The sequence below is a fragment of the Cebus imitator genome, unplaced genomic scaffold, assembly GCF_001604975.1.
Source record: "Cebus imitator isolate Cc_AM_T3 unplaced genomic scaffold, Cebus_imitator-1.0 Scaffold415, whole genome shotgun sequence".
NCBI lineage: Eukaryota > Metazoa > Chordata > Mammalia > Primates > Cebidae > Cebus > Cebus imitator.
In genome coordinates this window covers 1,027-17,730 of record NW_016107730.1, presented here as the reverse complement: position 1 = coordinate 17,730, position 16,704 = coordinate 1,027, and the positions used below count along the sequence as shown (strand labels likewise).

General features: G+C 49.3%; 3 protein-coding genes and 2 non-coding genes across 5 annotated transcripts in view; 2 read left to right on the top strand and 3 right to left on the bottom strand.

The window, feature by feature from the left end:
* Positions 1-2,753, bottom strand: part of CCDC200 (coiled-coil domain containing 200) — an 8,517-nt gene extending 5,764 nt beyond the window's left edge. Inside the window, exon 1 of the mRNA XM_037731654.1 lies at positions 1,702-2,753. Within this exon, the coding sequence (XP_037587582.1) occupies positions 1,702-1,806 (105 nt within the window). The 5' untranslated portion in view covers positions 1,807-2,753. The remainder of the gene's footprint in view (positions 1-1,701) is intronic.
* Positions 2,754-5,964: 3,211 nt separating this feature from the next.
* On the bottom strand, positions 5,965-11,216 carry LOC119468348. Its single transcript, XM_037731677.1, has 3 exons — positions 11,170-11,216; positions 7,270-7,851; positions 5,965-6,123 (listed from the first exon to the last, which is right to left on the bottom strand). The coding sequence occupies exons 1-3, from the start codon at positions 11,214-11,216 to the stop codon at positions 6,027-6,029; spliced, it is 726 nt and encodes a 241-aa protein (XP_037587605.1). The 3' UTR covers positions 5,965-6,026.
* On the top strand, positions 8,015-8,205 carry LOC119468353. Its single transcript, XR_005197013.1, has one exon. It is a non-coding gene; the product is annotated as a U2 spliceosomal RNA (small nuclear RNA).
* Positions 11,217-13,434: 2,218 nt separating the features above from the next.
* On the bottom strand, positions 13,435-15,320 carry LOC119468347 (the record flags this gene model as incomplete). Its single annotated transcript, XM_037731676.1, has 2 exons — positions 13,435-13,592; positions 14,739-15,320. Coding segments are annotated over 2 exons (679 nt in total), but the record flags the coding sequence as incomplete, so codon positions are not given.
* A 163-nt stretch (positions 15,321-15,483) lies between these two features.
* Positions 15,484-15,674, top strand: LOC119468350. Its single transcript, XR_005197010.1, has one exon. It is a non-coding gene; the product is annotated as a U2 spliceosomal RNA (small nuclear RNA).
* The last annotated feature ends 1,030 nt before the right edge of the window (positions 15,675-16,704 follow it).

Sequence of the window (16,704 nt, the reverse complement as noted above, 5' to 3'; positions counted from 1 at the left end):
AAAAAAAAAAAGAAATGCAAATCAAAACTACATTGAGATGCCATCTCATGCTAGTTAGAATGGCGATCATTAAAAAATCTGGAGACAACAGATGCTGGAGAGGATGTGGAGAAATAGGAATATTTTACACTGTTGGAGGGAGTGCAAATTAGTTCAACTATTGTGGAAGACAGTGTGGCGATTCCTCAAGGACCTAGAAATAGAAATTCCATTTGACCCGGCAATCCCATTACTGGATATATATCCAAAGGCTTATACATCATCCTATTATAAGGACACATGCACATGAATGTTCATTGCAGCACTGTTTACAATAGCAAAGACTTGGAACAAACCCAAATGCCCATCAATGATAGACTGGACAGGGAAAATGTGGCACATATACACCATGGAATACTATGCAGCCATAAAAAATGATGAGTTCGTTTCCTTTGTAGGGACATGGATGAACCTGGAAACCATCATTCTCAGCAAACTGACACAAGAACAGAAAAATCAAACACCACATGTTCTCACTCATAGGTGGGTGTTGAACAATGAGAACATATGGACACAGGGAGGGGAGCATCACACATGGGTCTGTCGGGGGGAACTAGGGGAGGGACAGCAGTGGGTGGGGAGTTGGGGAGGGATAACATGGGGAGAAATGTCAGATATAGGTGATGGGGAGGAAGGCAGCAAACCACATTGCCATGTATGTACCTATGCAACAATCTTGCATGCTCTTCACATGTACCCCAAAACCTAAAACACAATTATATATATATATATATATATATATATATGTACACACAAAAATTAGCTGGACGTGGTGGCATGTGCCTGTAGTCCCAGCTACTCCGGAGGCTGAGGCAGGAGAATCACTTGAACCCAGGAGGTTCAAGACTGGAGCAAGACACCATTTTTAAAAATAAATATATAAATAAATAAAGAATTAAAGGCCAGGCACGGTGGTTTACACCCGTAATCCCAACACTTTGGGAGGTCAAGGTGGGAAGATTGCTTGAGTCCAGGAGTTCCAGACCAGCCTGGGCAACACAGTAAGACCCTGTCTCTATTACAATAATAAAATACATTAAAAAAAAATTTTTTTTGAGACAGAATCTCAATCTGTCGCCTAGGCCGGAGTGCGGTGGCACCATCTCGGCTCACTGCAACCTTCGCCTCCCTGGTTCAAGTGATTCTCCTGCCTCAGCCTCCCCAAGTAGCAGAAATTATAGGCATGCGCCACCATGCCTAGCTAGTTTTAGGGTTTCACCATGTTGGCCAGGCTCGAACTCCTGACCTCAAGTGATCCACCCGCCTCAGCCTCCCAAAGTGCTGGATTATAGGTGTGAGTGACCATGCCCGACCCAAATAAAATTTTTGAAAACTAAATTCATATAAAACTTAAAATTTAGTTCCTCAGTCACACTCCAAGGATCAATATACCACACAGGCTGGTGGTTACCCTGTTGGACAGAACACCTTTAAACCTCCCAGGCCTAGACCCCTTGCCCTCTGCCAGACTAGTATAACAAGGAAATTGAGTCAGGTGATAGTGTTCCCCCAACACAGATGGTCTGAGAGAACACCAAAAGACCTGCTTTCCTCCTACTCAACAACATTCACCAAATAGCAGCTTCCTAGGGCTCTGTCTCCATTCTCCATTCCCTTCCTGCTCCAGAAAGGACCCTGAAGAACCCAGCCTATCTCATGCACCTGTTCTTTCTGCTGTAGCTCCTGCTGCTGCTGGGCCATCAGCCACCTCCTTCGGTCCAAAGCCATCTGCCGGCGCCGGGCCTCCCAGTGGTAGGCACTACTCATGATCGTGGGATGGTGTGAGGCCTCAGGTTGGGGTGGGGACAGGCAGAGCCCACTGCTCCTACCACTTCTGTCTCTTCCCACTTGGACCCCTCTGCCTGTAAGTGGAACCACCTCACAATGTGGTGACTACCAGGGCAACTGAGCAGGCCCCGCCTGCTTTGTTGAGGGAGGGAGGCATTTTTCCCAAGTCTCCTAGGGAACATCTGCAAAGTGTCTTTCTAGAAGGGCTTCTAGTATCTAGAAGCCCTTCCCACCTTAGCTTTGAGTCTCAGTGGGCCCCATGGACAATTCAGCAGTAGTCTTTTCTCTCTGGCTTCTTTCCTCCACTCTTCCTCAGAGGCTTCCAGCATCATCATCTGGCCTTTCCTCTGCTGATCCCTCCCCGCTTAGGTCTCTGGAATTACCTTTTTCTTCTTAATGTCTCCACTCCCATCTCCCCTCTAAATGCGCTGAGTCAGAATGAAAGAAAATACAAAATCCTACTAAGCCTCACTAGTTCTCAGCCCCCAGAACAGGTCTAACAAAGGGGCTTATTAGAAAACACCCTAGCTCTGGAGATTTCTAACGCTGGACTCAAGCCTAGCATCTACCTCTTCCTATAATCCTGGAGACCCTACCTAACCTGTCTGGGCATCAGTTTCCTTGCCTGTAGAATAAGTGATAACTTGTTACCTTCTTTCACACGGCCGGTGTAAGGATCAAACAGAATAATGGATGGGAAATAAAAGATAAAGTATAAAATTGTTAGCTACAGGTTGGAATTATCATTCTACCTGACCCTTCCAGGGACTGTGTCCCCAGCAGGTGGAGTCAGCAGGTGAGAGGATTATTCTCTGAAGCCTAGGAAGGCTTTTGGGAATAGGGACCGTGCATTTAAGATCACCCCAAGTGGCCGGGTGAGGTGGTTCACACCTGTAATCCCAGCACTTTGGGAGGCTGAGGCGGGTGGATCATGAGGTCAGGAGATCAAGACCATCCTAACACGGTGAAACCCTGTCTCTACTAGAAATACAAAAAAATTGGTTGGGCAAGGTGGCACATGCCTGTAGTCCCAGCTACTTGGGAGGCAGAGGCAGGAGAATCGCTTGAGCCCAGGAGGTAGAGGTTGCAGTGAGCTGAGACTGCACCACTGCACTCCAGCCTGGGCAACAAAGGGAGACTCCAGCCTGGGCAACAACAACAACAACAACAAAAAAAAAAAAGATCACCCCAAGTAGGCCATTGTCCTATCTCCTAAATATACACACACTTTTACCCAGAGATATAAGTCTTTCTGAAAGCAGTGAGCCCAAGTCCAGCTTCAGGGCTTGGGGCAGGGGAAGGGTGTAGGTGAAAAGGATGCTTCAAATCCAGCCTCTAGTGTGGTGGGGATTTGGGTGGGGAGCAACCCTTGAATCAGAACAGGTCTAATGATTTGATTCTGCTGAGACATTTGAAAATAAAACAGCAGGTTCCAGGAGAGCCTGTCAATTCTAGCAGCCAGTGTAGTGGAGTCAGCTTGGGCTTTGGAGTCAAACAGACTCAGGTTCAATACTGGCTGTGTCATTTGTTTCATCCTGCCAAACCTGCAGCCAGAGTTGCCCCAAAAGCAGCAGCAGGGGAGTTCACACAAAGGAGTGCCCCAAACCGTCCTGAGATGGGATTCCAAAGAAAGTACTAAACACTGAAGCAATCGGTACAAAGCATTTATTAGGGGAACTTTCCTATAGACAGTGTGCTGCAGCAGTTGTCCAGATGGATAGCAAAAGAAAAGTGATGTCCTACCTAGGTGTGCCAGCAGGGAAGGGGTCAGGGTATGAAGTGTATATAAAGGCTTAAAGAATTTGGCTAAGGATGTTTTTTTCCTTTTTGAGATGGAGTCTTGCTTTGTCACCAGGCTGGAGTGCAGCTGACCTTGTGACCCACCTGCCTCGGCCTCCCAAAGTGCTGGTATTACAGACGTGAGCTACCGCGCCTGGTGTTTTTTTCTCTCTTAAACCTGTGTATCTTTGTCAGTGCCTGCTTCAGGCCCTGATTTGGATTCAAGCCTTTTGGGGAAAACTTGCAGTGGGCTGGGTCACAAAGCAGGCAAAGCATTCTGCTTTTTGGTCAGGACACAGAAAGAAAGCAGGCGGAACTGAAGGACCCTGCACGCCTATCAGCTTGGACAGGTCAGTCTGTCACTCAGTGTCTCCAAGCCCTCTCTCCTTGTTCAGGTTGTCAGAAGACCCCAGACAATGCTTGGAAAGTGCCTGCCCTCACAGTGGGGCCCCCAGCTATGACCAGGTGGTAGGGACGTCCCAGCCCTGCTGCTGGGGGCACTAAGGTTTGCTGGCTCTCTTGCTCTTATAAAAAGGAGTGCCATTCTTTCTCCCAGCACAGAGATGTCATCTACAAGAGTAGGTACAGGAGGATTTCAAAATATGTCTTCGAAGCTTGTCACTAGACGTTTATCTTCACAGCATATTTATCTTATTATAAATGAACTCTAAAAATGTTTAGGTAGCAAACAATAAGAGAAAACAAGGCTAAGTCCTTTTTTTTTTGTAGAGACAGGTTCTCACCATGTTGCTCAAGGTGGTCCAAACTCCTGGGCTCAAACAACTGATCCTCCCACGTTGGCCTCCCGAAATGCTGGAATTACAGGCAAGAGCCATCACACCCAGTCTCATCTCCCTGTCTGAGTCCCTCCTACCTCCCATGTGCACACTGCTTCTCCCAGCTCCATCTCTAGGAGTCTGCTCCACATTCCACCCTCCCTTAAAATCTAGATTTTAACTTGTCTTGGCCCTCAGTGCCCCATGCTGTCACTAATTTTAACTATTTGCACATTTGTTTTTTTTTTCCTTGAGACAGAGTCTCACTCTGTTGCCATCCTGGAGCGCAATGGCGCAATCTCAGCTCACTGCAACCTCTGCCTCGTGGGTTTAAGCAATTATCTTACCTCAGCCTTTGGAGTAGCTGGGACTACAGGCCCACACCACCACGCCTGACTAATTTTTGTATTTTTAGTAGAGACAGGGTTTCACCATGTTGGCCAGGATGGTCTCATGATCCGCCTGCCTCAGCCTCCCAAAGTGCTGCGATTACAGGCGTGAGCCACCGTGCCCAGCTGCACATTTGCATTTTAAAGTAAAGCCTGGGCCGCGCGCATTGGTTCATGCCTGTAATCCCAGCACTTTGGGAAACTGAGGTGGGCAGATTGCCTGAGTTTAGGTGTTCAAAACCAGCCTGGGCAATAAGGTGAAACCTGCCTCTACTAAAAATGCAAAAAATTAGCTGGGCATGGTGGTGGGCCCCTGTAATCAGCTACTCAGGAGGCTGAAGCAGGAGAAACTGTTGAACCCAGGAGGAGAAAGTTGCAGGGAGCTGAGATCACACTACTGCACTTCAACCTAGGTGACAGAGCGACACTCTGTCTTATAAATAAATAAAGCCTGTAGGCTGATGTGTTGGCTGCTAATCCCAGTATTTTTGGAGGCAAAGGTGGGAAGATCATTTGAGCTCAGGAGTTCCAGACTAGCCTGGGCAACATAGCCACGACACATCACTTGGTGCCCCCACCCTGCCATTTCCCAACGCCATCTCTCAAAAAACAATAAAATAAAATAAAGCAAGTTTGTTGTTATTCAAGACCCAGAATCTTCTGTTTTGGAAGAAGCAAAGTGTGGTTAGAAACACAAGCAGGTAAGTCTTGTGAAATAGCAGCTGCAAGGCCGGTGCGATAGCTCACACCTGTAATCTCAGCACTTTGGGAGGCCAAGGCAGGCAGATCACTTGAAGTCAGGAGTTTGGGACCAGCCTGGCCAACATGATGAACTGTTTCTACTAATAATAGAAAAATGAGCCTCAGCCTGCCTCAGTAGGTAGAACCACAGGTACACACCACCATGCCTGGCTAATTTTAAATTTATTATTATTACTACTACTATTATGTTTGTATAGTATCCCTATATTGTTCAGGCTGGTCTTGAATTGCTGGGCTCGAGTGATCTTCCCACCTTGCCCTCCCAAAGTGTTGGGATTACAGGCATGAGCCACCATCCCCAGCCTCCTCTATACGTCTTTTTGGTCCACTTTTTTTTTTACAATTTTTTTTAAACTTATTTGTAGAGACGAGGTCATGCTATATTGCCTAAGGTGGTCTCAAACTCTTGGACTCAAGCAATCCGTGCACCTTGGCCTCCAAAAGTGCTCTGGAATTACAGGTGTGAGCCACCGTGCCTGGCCCTTGTATACTTTTATCGTTCCATTTTTTTCACTTTGAAATCTTTGACCCACTTGGCACTTATCTTGATGTATGGTGAATGAGCCATGACTGTAGCACTGCACTCCAGCCTTGACAACAGAGGGAAACCTTATCTCAAAAGATACATGCATACATACATAGGCCAGGCACAGTGGCTCACACCTAGAATCCCAGCACTTTGGGAGGCTGAGGTGGATGGCTGCCATATTGTACTTCACAGGACAATAAAATGGAGGTGACAATGATGGGGTGGAGGTTGGGGTAAAGTGAAAGGAGGGAAACCATTGCTGAGATGGGAAAAAAAAAGTAAGGGGGCACCAAAAGACTCAGCAATCCAGATAAATGTCTTGATTATCTGATAACTGAGGTAAGATATATTGCATTGAACTATTATTTACTTTGATTACTGAAGGGTTCAGGAGAAACACCTTCTGAAATTCAGCCCTGGAGGACTGGCCTCACCCTAATCCTGGCCGTGGCTAATAGTAATGCCCACCTCCTAAAGCTGTTGAGTGAATTAGAGCCCTGAGCCCGAGGCTGGCATTGGGATGGGCACAGTTTATATTTTTTGACCTGGTTGTTTGTTCAACAGGCATCCTGCAGGGGGAGCATGACTAGCTGAGTGTCACTATCGGATCTTTGATACCTTCCTGCTTTTCTGAAATCAAATAAGAGACATAAACTCCCAAGTCCACTGTCGTGTGAGGAAGGAGGACGGGAAAGGTAAATGCAGAGGCTGCAGGCGGCAGTCTGTGTCTCAGAGAGACTTACCCAACTTTGCTGGGGGCCTTGACGCCCATCTTCCCCCAGAGCACCCGGCAGACACCCCAGCCCTCTGGTGTCCTCCCACCCCGAGCCCGATCTTCCCCCTTGACGCCTGCCCCGGGCCAATAGCCTCCTAACTGCGTCCTCTCTGAGTCTGTCGTGCTTATCACGGCCTATCCGTGGTTTCTTCTCTCCACAAAGGTTTACTGAGCGTCTTTAAATCTCCAGGCACCAGACTAGTGCGGGGAAACGGGGATAAGTGTTGATGAGGGTCTCAGCCCTCCGTGATGGGATTTCAGAGGGGAGGGAAAGGACTGCCCAGAAGGGTGGTGAGTGGAGTAGTTGACAGAAATAACGGGGTGCGATGAAATACGTAGGAGGGCTGCCAGTCACCTATGGGGCGGGTGCGGAGGGCCGTTAATTAAGGGAGGCTTCCCGGACGGCTGACACCCAAGCGGAATCCCGATAACCTGCGTCGGGAATAGCCAGGCGAGGAGGAGGAGGTGAGAGGAATCCGCGTCCCAAGCAGAGAGGAAGCTTTCCCTACACGGCACAGGACACGGTCCGTGCATAGATGCCACCGGAGGCGCAGGCGCTGGGGAGAACCCCTGCCGGGCCCCTCGCCGTCCACGCGCCGCCTCCCTACAACCGGTATCTGATGGTCAGCCTCCAGCCTGGCAGAGGGGAATGAGCCCCTCGTCCAGCAGGTATGAGGCTGGTGACGAACGAAAGACCCAGCGCAGCCTGGTCTCCTCTTGTGATGAGGCCTTGCGACCTCGTCTTTCTCCAGGAAAACGTGGACCGCTCTCCGCCGACAGGTCTCTTCCACAGACCCATCTTGCCTTCGCCCCCAGTCTCTTTCGGTTCTGTCTTTTGGCTGGATTGACACAAACAAGGAAGTCGCCCCCAACGGAGCCCCGGCCCTTGACAGCGGAGGCGGCCAGGGGACGGAGTCAAACGAGGTGATCACGCCTCCCGGGGGAAAGGGCGGGGCATGCAAATCTGAAATGAAAGCCCGGAAACGCGGGAATAGCAAGGGTAAAAGATTTCTCCTTTAAAACGTGGAGAATAAAAAAATCAGCCCGAGTGTGTAATGGCGTGAATAGCGGTGTGGACGAGACAAAGAGAATGAGGCAAGGAGCGAGGCTGGGGCTCTCACCGCGACTTGAATGTGGATGAGGGTGGGACGGTGACGGCGGGGACGGAGACGGCAGCATCGCTTCTCGGCCTTTTGGCTAAGATCAAGTGTAGTATCTGTTCTTATCAGTTTAATATCTGATACGTCCTCTATCCGAGGACAATATATTAAATGGATTTTTGGAGCAGGGAGATGGAATAGGAGCTTGCTCCGTCCACTCCACGCATCGACCTGGTATTGCAGTACTTCCAGGAACGGTGCACCCCCCCCCTCGGGGGGATACAATATGTTTACAAGATCAGAAAAGGATGATGCTTGCTCTTACGGTATCACGTTTCACAACAGGGTTTTGGAAAGCGATGGTTCGACCCGAAAGAGGGGGTGCTATGTCTGTTGCTCCACTTGGACTCGGGTTTTTTTTTTTGTTTTTTTTTTTTNTTTTTTTTTTTTTGCCTTTTGTTGCCTAGGATGCAGTGCAAAGGTGCGGTCTAGGCTCACTGCAACCTCTGCTTCTTCACTTCAAGCGATTTTCCTGTCTCAACCTCCCCAGTAGCTGGGATTACAGCCGTACCCGGCCAATTTTTGTGTTCCTTGTAAAGAAGGGGCTTCACCATGTCTCCTGACCTCAGAAGATCCACCCACCTGGGTCTCCTAAAGTGCTGGGATTGCAAGTCTTAGCCTGGACCCCCTTCCAAACTTCAGCCCCTGGAGTAGGTGGCACTTTAAGGCAGGCACCAACGTGCCGGCTACAAACTTCCTTTCTTACCCAGGAAAAACCTGGGTACAGCTAGTTTATTTATCGAGGAACACAGAGGAGCAGAACTTGAGTTCAAGCATTGTGTGCATATGTGCAATGATGGCCTTGACCGCCTATCTTCCCCCAGAGCACTTGGCACACAGCCCTGCCCTTTGGTGTCCTCCCAACCCAAGCCTGATCTTCCCCCTTTACCTCCCTGCCCCAGGCCAATGGCCTCCTAACTTGCGTCCTCTCTGATTGAGTGTTGTGCTCATCACGGCCTCTCCGTCATTTATTCGCTCCGCAAAGGTTTACTGAGTGCCTTCAACTCGCCAGGCACCAGACTAGCGCGGTGGGGGGAAGGGGATAAGTGTTGATGAGGGTCCCAGCCCTCGGTGATGGGATTTCAGAGGGGGAGACAAAGGATTGCCCAGGAGGGTAGTAAGTGGACTGGCTGATAGAAATAACGGGATGCGATAAAATACATAGGAGGGCTGCTAGTCACATATGGGGCATGAAGCAGCACTTCATGCTACTGATGCATCTTTAGGCTCTATTCTACGTGTGTATGTCGTTTTAAGGATCAGCCACCAGCAGCTGCCTAGCAACCATGATGACAATCTCTCCAGACTCTTTTGGGTCTCCTCTCTGTGTCTATAAATTGCATCCCAACATAATAATTGGAATTGTCCCTTTTGCTGACCCAATCTGTCACCCCTTCCAAACTCCAGGAATCTTGTCTGTCCTCAGCAAAACTCCCCCCGGCTTCTTTCTCTAAAGGCTGTCTTCAGGCCAGACACAGCGGCCCATGCGTGTAATCCCAGCACTTTGGGAGGCCCAGGTGGGAGGATGGCTTGAGCCCAGGAGGCCACAGTGAGGTGAGATCACACCATTACACTCCAGCCTAGGTGGCAGAGCCAGAGCCCTGTCTGAAAACAAAGCACAAAAGAAAGAGACTAGGCAATGTAGTGAAACCCTGTTCATGGTGACAAATATCTGTACACCAGCTACTTCAGAGGCTGAGGCAGGAGGATCAACTGAGCCTGGGAGGTGGATGCTGCAGTAAGCTGTGCACTGCACTCCAGCCTTGGTGACAGAACCAGACCCCATCTCAAATAAATAAAAATAAAGGAACCAAAAAGGGTGGAAGCACAAGTGGGTCCCATTGAATGTCAAGCCTTCGAGCTACGGCCATAACTGGACAGGTTGGACCAGCAGGCGTGAGCAGTTGCCATCTTGGCAGGGATTAATGACTCTGATCCATCCTCAGGAGGGAGTGGTGCTCGTACGCAGGGAGGGCAGGTGGAATATGCGTGGACTCTGGAGATCTGTTTGGGTGACAGGTGTTACTCCCCGGTCCACCTGTGAAATGAATGGACAAGTGCAGGAACCCTGACTTGAGAAGGGTGTGGCCTCGAGGGGTATAGGCCCCTCGGGAATGAGAGTTTCGTTCGCAGTACCAGGGAAACCACCAGTACCAGCAGAGGTGATAGCTGAGGATCAGAGGGGATTTGGAGGGGAGAGGACAGGAGACACAGGATGAGTACCGTGTGACCAACTGCAAAAGAGGGGCTGTCATTAGACTCACTCACTTTCTGTAGCTCTGTGCAGTACAAAAGAGCAGGAGACAGAAGAATGGCAAGTAAAAGGGGGCCGGAAAATAACTGGAACAAACCCACGCTTTCCTGATTGACGTTGACAGTCATATACAGGTACAGGCAGGCAGAGGCATGTTCTCTTCACCTGGTTTTGAAATCAGTCTCTCTGTTAGAGTACAAGGCTATCTGAAGGTACACAGTGACCATCAACATTTACCAAGCTTTGGGCAAATGTTAAGTGTCATTGTTGTTGCTTTGATCTGACATTGTTTTCTATTACATAGTGCACAAAAACTTTCTGGATTTTTATTAAAAGAGCATCTTCTGTGCTACATGCAAATATATGATTTGAGAAATGCTGACCCCTGGCTGTTAAAGTATAAAAAAGTTTTCTTGTCTCAGAACAACGTTAGAGGAGACGTCAACTCACTGCTCCTAGAATGGCAGCCACTCCACGATTTCACGAACTCAATAAACGGTCTCGTTTGTTGTTTAGCACCATTAGGTAAGACCACTATTTTGACAGAGGTTTCTAGAGCGTGTAACAATGACATCGGTCTTGCAGTTAAAACAAAGCCTAACGCAGAGTTTAAAAAAAAAAAAAAAGAAAAGAAAAAGAAAAAGAAAAGAAAAGAAAAGAAAAAAACAAACAAACAAACAAAAAAACAATGACATCGGATACCAAGAAATCAGTAACGGGCTTGATTATATGCTATGGCTACTCTCAACCCCCCAACTTCCTGTCGAGTCAAGGTCCCTCTGACCTGCTTTCTGCATCTGCCTCTCCAGAAACAGGGCAGACACAGGATTGTCATATGTGCTTGCTTCTACCCTCTGCCCCTAATGATGCCAAGGACTCTGTTCTCAATAAGGCCCCCCTCCCATAGGTCCCTACTACCTCTCCCTGGCACTGGCTCCACTTCTCTGCAGCTTGGACGTGAGCATAACCCGTTGTCCATGAGGCACAGGATGAGTAGCAGAGGCAGCCCCGTGACCAACTGCAGCAAGAAAGGCTGTCGTTTGACTCACTACCCTTTATGCAGCTCTATGCAGTACAAAAGAGCAGGAGAAAAGAACGGCAAGTGGAAGGAGAGGCAGAAAATTACCAGAACAAATACACATATATGACCATGGCCTTGGGTTTTCATTTCCTTATGAGCGCTCCTGTGTCATACAAAACTTACATTGGGTGGCCAGGCACGGTGGGTCACGCCTATAATCCCAGCACTTTGGGAGGCTGAGGCAGGCAGATCACCTCAGGTCAGGAGTTTGAGACCAGCCTGACCAACATGGAGAAACCCCATCTCTACTAAAAATACAAAAAATTAGCCAGAGGTGGTGGCGCATGCCTGTAATTCCAGCTACTCAGGAGGCTGAGGCAGGAGAATCGCCTGAACCCGGGAGGCAGAGGGTGCAGTGAGCTGAGACCGTGCCATTACACTCCAGCCTGGGCAACAAGAGTGAAACTCCATCTCAAAAAACAAAAACACCTTACATTGAGTGCCTATGCTTTCCTCCTGCTAATCTATCTGATGTCAGTTTGATTCTCGGGCCCAGCGGGGACCCTAAGAGGACAGAGGTAAAGTTTTGCCTCGCTACACAGTCATTGCCCACTCCCACCCTCACTTTCCGTCAACCACTGATCTGTATGTCTACAGAGTTCCCTTTCCTGGCATTTCACATAAAGGGAGTCACACAGTCTGTGGTCTTTTGCATCTGATGGATGTCTTTCTCTGAGCATAATGTTTCCTGAGGTTCATCCGTTGTGGCATGTGCCATTATGTTTTCATTCCTGAATGTCACATTCTGTTTATCCGTTCACCCACCGATGGACGTTTGAGTAGTTTTCAGTTCAGAGCTATTCGAATAACGCTGCTCTAACCATTTGCCTCTAAGTCTTTATAAAAACATACACATGTTGTCACTTCTCTCGGCCTGCCTGCTCGTTACACACTGGCGTACCAGGGATTCTGAAATATGAACTCTCTTCTCTTACACAAAATATTAACCCTGCATCATCTCTCCCAGTCTACGGGGACCACCTGTATACCTCACCCCTGATCACAGAAACAGAAGGCCTCAAGATTTTTTTTTTTTTTTTTTTTTTTTTTTTAAAAAGGGTCTTCCTCTGTGGCCCATGGTGGAGTGCAGTGGCTTGACCATGGCTCACTGCAACCTCAACCTCCCGGGCTCAAGCGACCCTTCACCTCAGCCTTCTGAGGTGCCGGGACTACAGGTGCATGCCACCACCCCCGGTCTCAACTCCTTAGAATCAGCCTTGCTCACATACATTGGCCATCTCCCTTCAGGCCTTTCTGCCTCAACTTGCTGATTCTGTATTGTATAACCCCAGAAAGTGTTCTAAAAGCCACTCAGCCACCAGCGTAGACATCTGGAGTTACATCACTTGTTATCCGAATCCATGTGGTCCCCAAGTTTCAGATACTGGTAGTGAGAGTTGAGATCTCAAAAAATATTTGCTGCTTCTCTCTCCCTTATTCCCCCTCCTTCTGTCATCAAGTCCCAGAGCAGAATGCTTCTCAAACTCTAATCTGCATGTGCATTCTGGGGAACCTTGTTGACATGCAGATTCTGATGCAATAGGTCTGGAGCCAGTGATTCTACACTTCTAACCCACTCCCAGATGATGTCAGTGGTGCTGGTCTGGGGACCACACTGTGAGCAGCAAGGCTGTAGCAAGATGTTCCATCTCTACCAAATACCTTTTTTAAAAAGAGGCATGCTGGGCACAGTGGATCCTGCCTGTAATCCCAACACTTTGGGAGGCCGAGGTGGATGGATCACCTGAGGTCAAGAGTTCAAGACCANGCCTCAGCCTGCCTCAGTAGGTAGAACCACAGGTACACACCACCATGCCTGGCTAATTTTAAATTTATTATTATTACTACTACTATTATGTTTGTATAGTATCCCTATATTGTTCAGGCTGGTCTTGAATTGCTGGGCTCGAGTGATCTTCCCACCTTGCCCTCCCAAAGTGTTGGGATTACAGGCATGAGCCACCATCCCCAGCCTCCTCTATACGTCTTTTTGGTCCACTTTTTTTTTTACAATTTTTTTTAAACTTATTTGTAGAGACGAGGTCATGCTATATTGCCTAAGGTGGTCTCAAACTCTTGGACTCAAGCAATCCGTGCACCTTGGCCTCCAAAAGTGCTCTGGAATTACAGGTGTGAGCCACCGTGCCTGGCCCTTGTATACTTTTATCGTTCCATTTTTTTCACTTTGAAATCTTTGACCCACTTGGCACTTATCTTGATGTATGGTGAATGAGCCATGACTGTAGCACTGCACTCCAGCCTTGACAACAGAGGGAAACCTTATCTCAAAAGATACATGCATACATACATAGGCCAGGCACAGTGGCTCACACCTAGAATCCCAGCACTTTGGGAGGCTGAGGTGGATGGCTGCCATATTGTACTTCACAGGACAATAAAATGGAGGTGACAATGATGGGGTGGAGGTTGGGGTAAAGTGAAAGGAGGGAAACCATTGCTGAGATGGGAAAAAAAAAGTAAGGGGGCACCAAAAGACTCAGCAATCCAGATAAATGTCTTGATTATCTGATAACTGAGGTAAGATATATTGCATTGAACTATTATTTACTTTGATTACTGAAGGGTTCAGGAGAAACACCTTCTGAAATTCAGCCCTGGAGGACTGGCCTCACCCTAATCCTGGCCGTGGCTAATAGTAATGCCCACCTCCTAAAGCTGTTGAGTGAATTAGAGCCCTGAGCCCGAGGCTGGCATTGGGATGGGCACAGTTTATATTTTTTGACCTGGTTGTTTGTTCAACAGGCATCCTGCAGGGGGAGCATGACTAGCTGAGTGTCACTATCGGATCTTTGATACCTTCCTGCTTTTCTGAAATCAAATAAGAGACATAAACTCCCAAGTCCACTGTCGTGTGAGGAAGGAGGACGGGAAAGGTAAATGCAGAGGCTGCAGGCGGCAGTCTGTGTCTCAGAGAGACTTACCCAACTTTGCTGGGGGCCTTGACGCCCATCTTCCCCCAGAGCACCCGGCAGACACCCCAGCCCTCTGGTGTCCTCCCACCCCGAGCCCGATCTTCCCCCTTGACGCCTGCCCCGGGCCAATAGCCTCCTAACTGCGTCCTCTCTGAGTCTGTCGTGCTTATCACGGCCTATCCGTGGTTTCTTCTCTCCACAAAGGTTTACTGAGCGTCTTTAAATCTCCAGGCACCAGACTAGTGCGGGGAAACGGGGATAAGTGTTGATGAGGGTCTCAGCCCTCCGTGATGGGATTTCAGAGGGGAGGGAAAGGACTGCCCAGAAGGGTGGTGAGTGGAGTAGTTGACAGAAATAACGGGGTGCGATGAAATACGTAGGAGGGCTGCCAGTCACCTATGGGGCGGGTGCGGAGGGCCGTTAATTAAGGGAGGCTTCCCGGACGGCTGACACCCAAGCGGAATCCCGATAACCTGCGTCGGGAATAGCCAGGCGAGGAGGAGGAGGTGAGAGGAATCCGCGTCCCAAGCAGAGAGGAAGCTTTCCCTACACGGCACAGGACACGGTCCGTGCATAGATGCCACCGGAGGCGCAGGCGCTGGGGAGAACCCCTGCCGGGCCCCTCGCCGTCCACGCGCCGCCTCCCTACAACCGGTATCTGATGGTCAGCCTCCAGCCTGGCAGAGGGGAATGAGCCCCTCGTCCAGCAGGTATGAGGCTGGTGACGAACGAAAGACCCAGCGCAGCCTGGTCTCCTCTTGTGATGAGGCCTTGCGACCTCGTCTTTCTCCAGGAAAACGTGGACCGCTCTCCGCCGACAGGTCTCTTCCACAGACCCATCTTGCCTTCGCCCCCAGTCTCTTTCGGTTCTGTCTTTTGGCTGGATTGACACAAACAAGGAAGTCGCCCCCAACGGAGCCCCGGCCCTTGACAGCGGAGGCGGCCAGGGGACGGAGTCAAACGAGGTGATCACGCCTCCCGGGGGAAAGGGCGGGGCATGCAAATCTGAAATGAAAGCCCGGAAACGCGGGAATAGCAAGGGTAAAAGATTTCTCCTTTAAAACGTGGAGAATAAAAAAATCAGCCCGAGTGTGTAATGGCGTGAATAGCGGTGTGGACGAGACAAAGAGAATGAGGCAAGGAGCGAGGCTGGGGCTCTCACCGCGACTTGAATGTGGATGAGGGTGGGACGGTGACGGCGGGGACGGAGACGGCAGCATCGCTTCTCGGCCTTTTGGCTAAGATCAAGTGTAGTATCTGTTCTTATCAGTTTAATATCTGATACGTCCTCTATCCGAGGACAATATATTAAATGGATTTTTGGAGCAGGGAGATGGAATAGGAGCTTGCTCCGTCCACTCCACGCATCGACCTGGTATTGCAGTACTTCCAGGAACGGTGCACCCCCTCTCGGGGGGGAAAAAGAGCGGTGTGATTAAAAGCAGACGAAGGAGTTCATAAGGGGTTTTGTGGGTGGATTTTTCTTCTCAGGTGTCGCTTGCTCGGAGTGCTGTGAGTGCACCTTTGTCTGCTGGGCACTGAGTGAGGTTCTTTAGCGGTGCTTCTCCCGTGTGTGTCATGTTTTGAGATTTTAGCGACGTGTTGTTTGCTGGCAACATGACACAGCGAGGAAAAAATATACTGGTAAGCGTTTAGACTCCCGCAGTTGAGACGTGACGCGAAAGTAAAATAGCAAGCCATTTTGTTTGGTCGCCCCCGTTATCTAGTGTTCCGGTTACTTCCGTTCTTGGGTTTTTTTCTTCTCTCTTCTTTTTGTTGGAGACAAGTCTGGCTTTGTTGCCCAGGCTGGAGTGTAGGGGGCGCGATCTCCGCTCATTCTAACTTCCCGTTCCCGGGTTTAGGCCATTCTCCCGCCTCAGCCTCCCCAGGACTCTTGGGGACTGCAGGCATGCACCACCACGCCCTAGGCTAGCTTTTCTTTTCTTTTTTTTTGCCGTCTCAACTGGTGACTGGAACGCCTGGGGAGACAGAGGCTAACTTTTCTATTTTTCGTTGTTTATTTTTTTGGAGGGAGAATCTCGCTCTCTCCCCGAAGCTGCAGTCCAGTGGTGTGATCTTGGAGCGCTGCAACCTCCACCTCCCGGGTTCAAGCTATTCTCCTGCCTCAGCCTCCCTAGTAGCTGAGACTATACAGGCGCTTGCCACCACGCCTGGCTAATTTTTGTATTTTTAGTAGAGGCGGGTTTCGCCATGTTGGCCAACATAGTCTCAAGCTCCTGACCTCAAGTTTGACCTTCTAAACTGCTAGGATTACAGGCCTGAGCCACCCCACCTGACCTTTATTTGACTTTTTCATTCCATCCCGGCAGGGAATTACCAGGTACCCTGCCTGGTCCCTGTGAATAAGAAAGGTGGTTTGGCTAGGAAACCTCATCGGTGGCATCTTTCAGTTAGCCAAGAGTGGGGAGAACTCTTTTT

Bases quoted from the DNA above. Each gene is read 5' to 3' on its own strand.
- LOC119468348 (XM_037731677.1), bottom strand. From the start codon at position 11,216: ATGCTCACGTCCAAGCTGCAGAGAAGTGGAGCCAGTGCCAGGGAGAG. The intron at 7,852-11,169 runs GTAGTAGGGACC...CACGTTTTAAAG, and splicing joins GGAGCCAGTGCCAGGGAGAG to GAGAAATCTTTTACCCTTGC. The intron at 6,124-7,269 runs GTTATCGGGATT...TCTGTTGTCAAG, and splicing joins CCTGGCTATTCCCGACGCAG to GCTGGAGTGCAGTGCTACAG.